This window comes from Arachis ipaensis, chromosome B09 (genome assembly GCF_000816755.2).
Source record: "Arachis ipaensis cultivar K30076 chromosome B09, Araip1.1, whole genome shotgun sequence".
Taxonomy (NCBI): domain Eukaryota; kingdom Viridiplantae; phylum Streptophyta; class Magnoliopsida; order Fabales; family Fabaceae; genus Arachis; species Arachis ipaensis.
The window spans coordinates 115,449,359-115,453,288 of record NC_029793.2 but is presented as its reverse complement, the minus strand read 5'-3'; the positions used below and the strand labels follow the sequence as shown (position 1 = coordinate 115,453,288).

The 3,930-nt window shown below is 44.2% G+C and overlaps 1 protein-coding gene across 1 annotated transcript in view; it reads right to left on the bottom strand.

Moving 5' to 3' along the window:
• The window catches only part of LOC107618537, a 13,523-nt gene that overhangs the window by 4,090 nt on the left and 5,503 nt on the right, over positions 1 to 3,930 (bottom strand). Inside the window, exons 4-6 of the mRNA XM_016320627.2 lie at positions 661 to 722; positions 328 to 540; positions 98 to 227 (exon numbers count right to left, since the gene is read on the bottom strand). Of these exons, the coding sequence (XP_016176113.1) occupies positions 98 to 227; positions 328 to 540; positions 661 to 722 (405 nt within the window). The remainder of the gene's footprint in view (positions 1 to 97; positions 228 to 327; positions 541 to 660; positions 723 to 3,930) is intronic.

The following is a 3,930-nucleotide window of genomic DNA, read 5'->3' as shown; positions in this document are numbered from 1 at the left end:
CTCTTATTATAACTTGAATTTTTTCAACTTTTTATTTTAAATCTCTATATAAATATAATATCCTTTAGAAGATTGTGTTTAGGATGAATGATAATACCAATTCAGCAGTCATGAGCATGTCATCATGGTGACCTCTTGAGTTAAGGGCTCTGTAAATGACATCATTCTCCTTGAAAGCATCTGCCTCAACAAGTACAGCATTTGAAGCTGCTCCAGACCAAAATGATCTGTCAATTTCATTTCATACATGTTAGCTCCAAACTATAAGAATATGAAATTTGAGTTCTAATTAAAGACTTGATTAAAAAAATGATGATGATGAAATACTCTTTAAGAATGTCCTTAAGAACGGTGCTCTTGCCAGCACCCATGCCACCACCCATGAGAAGCAGAACAGGGCTCCTCTCACTATGGGCAATGGGGACCATCACTTCCGTACAATGCGATGAGTCACCTTTTATTGCTTTCATCTCTTCCACCAATGTGTTGAAAACTCTTGCTACCTTCAAATTCTTCGTTATTCTCTCAAATCTTTGATTCCTGTATGTATTTTCTCTTTAATCATCAATATTCCAATTTCAACATTGTAACATTTATTATAACTCAAATTTTAATGATTTTCTTCTTATTTCATTTCTGTGAATTTATAAAATGATTTACCTTGTAGCTGCCAATAGAATGTTCCTCAGCTTTGTTTTCTGCCCGGAATCAATACTTAGTACCTATGATTAAGACCAATAAAATAAAATAAAATAAAATTAGAAAGAGAGAAGAGAGAAGGCTTTCTTGTAACTTGATAGTTGATACCACTAAACAGAAAAAGTATAAAAAACTCATTTTTAATAATTATTTTTTTATTTTAAAAATTCTTATTTTTTTAAAGATTAATAAAACAATTTTAAAAAATTAATTCTCTGACATTACTCCACTAAACATACTTATTAAGTTATTATTAGGATTTAAATAAATTATCATATGGAACTTGACTTAGATATGATATATTTGTGCACTACTACTTACCACTAAACAAACCATGGTGGCTGTTGCTAAGTGTCTCTTATCTCCTAGACCACTAATAATTGTTTACAAAATTCATCAAACTAATAACCAATCAACTCGTTAATATTAAAATTAACATTTTCATTCTAATAATAACCACTCATCACCAGCCTCACCAAATTAATTAAATTTTAATGCATGATGTTATATTTTTTTTAAACATTAAACGTTCTGGAGTCAACAAATGCCGCATCAGCAGCGCATCAGCAGAGCGATATTGACGCTGATAAATAATTTTCAACATCCATCTTAGGGGTGACATAAGTTTATATGTGCACAATAATTTTGATTATATTGTGTCGGATTATTAGCCTTGTCATTGGTTGGGCAAAACACTATAATAAGCCAACATGAATCCAAATTTACCTATATGAGCCAAAATGAAAATCGATACAGCAATGAGCCAGATCATATTATTATGTAATTCGAACCAGGCTAGTTCGAACTTCATCCTCAAATAATTCGAACCAGAGCAGTTCGAATTTCAAAGAAAAAATTGAATGTAAATCGAACCAGACTGGTTCGAACTACCTATGCAAGTAATTCGAACCACTCCAGTTCGAATTATGGGGAAATGAGTTCTTCATGTAATTCGAACCACCCTGGTTCGAATTACGCTTAAGTTAGGTTGTTAGTAATTCAAACCACCCTGGTTCGAATTACTAGGGAATGAGCTATATAAGGAGTTCGAATCAGCCTCATTCGAACCATTCTTACCTTCCCCTGCCCCACCAAATCTCAGAGAAAACGACCCAGATTCTCACCGCGAAAGACCTGAACGCAATACTCTGCTCATGGGGGACGATCCGGCGCGGTTATATCGCTTGGACGGAGTCGCCCATATGACGTACTTCAGGTCGTGCATCCCGAGGTTTTGGAGCCTCGGCATATGGTGCTGTGGCGGTCTGTTACATCGCTTATCTACTTTGCCGCCATAGAGTGGCATCAGGTAGACAGGGTTCTTCCACAGTTTGGAGGGGTGCAGCCCCGTCCACAGGCCGCCTTGAACATCGACTTTCTGATGTCGAAGGACGGCAGAGACGGCGATCGATGGTTCCCGTCCCATTTGCAGAAGTGGCATCAGTATTGGGACGACCGTACGGAGAGCGTGCTGCGATTCGATGTTGTTGCTGACCCTGGTCCGTCGCATCAGTTCTTGGATTGGTGGAGTCAGCACGGGAAGAGGTTTTTGTCTCCGGATCCGCAGTTGGGTGACCCGAGAGCCGTTGCTATTCCTGTTGAGGCCACACAGCGGGGAGCTGGGCAAGTACCTGAGATGGATAGGCCTGACGACGTGCCGGACAGGAGGCGGGTTGATAGGAGAGCACGCGTGGGCACACGTCGCAGCCAGCGTGACTGGGGGTGGCTTGAGCGTGCTATGGAGGCTGGCGACGAGGCCGGCCCCGCTAGGGGTCGACGACGACATCATCCTGGCAGAGGTAGAGGGCGTGCTGCGGTTCATGCCGCTGCACCTGACCCTGGGTACGACGACGATGATCAGCATGGGCCTGAGGGCGGGGATGGTGCAGGGGCGACTTCAGTTGCTGGTGGTAGTACCCAGGATGGGGTTCACGGAGGTGAGTAGTATGGCTCCGGGATTGGTGACGGGGCTGAGCCTAGTGACGCTGGACTTGGGTCCGGTCCTTTTGGACATTACTTTGTTGGAGTTCCCACCGACGACCAGCCTCAGCAGGACGGTACTCCATGGGTTATTCCCGGATCACAGTGGCAGGACTTCCTTGGGGCAGATACGCTTGATGCGGACTTCGGCAGTCCACGGTTTCTAGCGGAGATTTCGGCTATCATGCAGGAGGACGAGCCGGGCCGGAGGCGTCCTCAGACCCCTGGCACGCAGGCACCCTTAGATGTTGATCTGAACGAGCCTGCTACGACACCTGTTGGTGACCAGTTTGCTTTGGGAGGTACCCCACATTCCGCTTACACCGCTGCCTCACAGTCTGTCGCCGGGCCGTCTGCCGCACCACTCCATTTTTCGCCGCCGGCACAGCCTGCCCCGCATGAAGACGCAGATGAGATAGAGGATGAGGAGCCGTTTATCCGCAGAGGTCAGAGGCCACGGGTTCCCCGTCGTTGTGGGACAGGGTCCCACTTGTTTAGATGATTTACATTTCATGTATTTTGGACGTTAGGGTTCACTCATGTATTTTAGATGATTTACTTTAGAGCTATTTTTCCTTGTTGTTTCCTCATCTTATTGTACTTAAAAATCTGTTATTTACCTACTGGATTAGTGACTATGTATTATCATTGAATCATATAACACTGTAGTTATCAACTTTTGCAGTCATGGGATTTCTAAACATATTCAAATTCAGATGCAACTTTTTCATTACTAGAAGGTAAAAGGATAAACAGATAACACAAATCATCTTAAATAACAAGTAACAGGAAAAATAAAACAAATGAACACTAACAATAACAAGATCGCTACTACTGCCCCCCCGTGTGAGACGGTCCTCCAAGCTGTGGGCAACTCCTGCGGGTGTGTCCGGGTTGGCGACAAAGGCCACACCTCTTTGGCCGATTCGGATCTGCCTCGTCCATGTTCGTTCGTATCCTTGTGGATCTCGGACGACCCTCTCTCGCACGCCTCTTGGCAGGGTCCGGGATCACGGTTGGCCCGTCGTAAGGTGGCCAGAATCCCTCCGGTATCGGCGGTGTGAATCCCATATGGTACACACGGAACACTGAACTAATCTGATACACGCTGTGAAAACCAGCAGTCCCTTCAGCATCTCTAGCTCCGAATCCAACAGAGTGCCCTGAAAAACCCTCTTGCCTCATGGCATCTAGGTCCAAAGAGGAAAAATGTGGTGGATACTGCTGTGTGCCAGAACTAGAACCACCGAC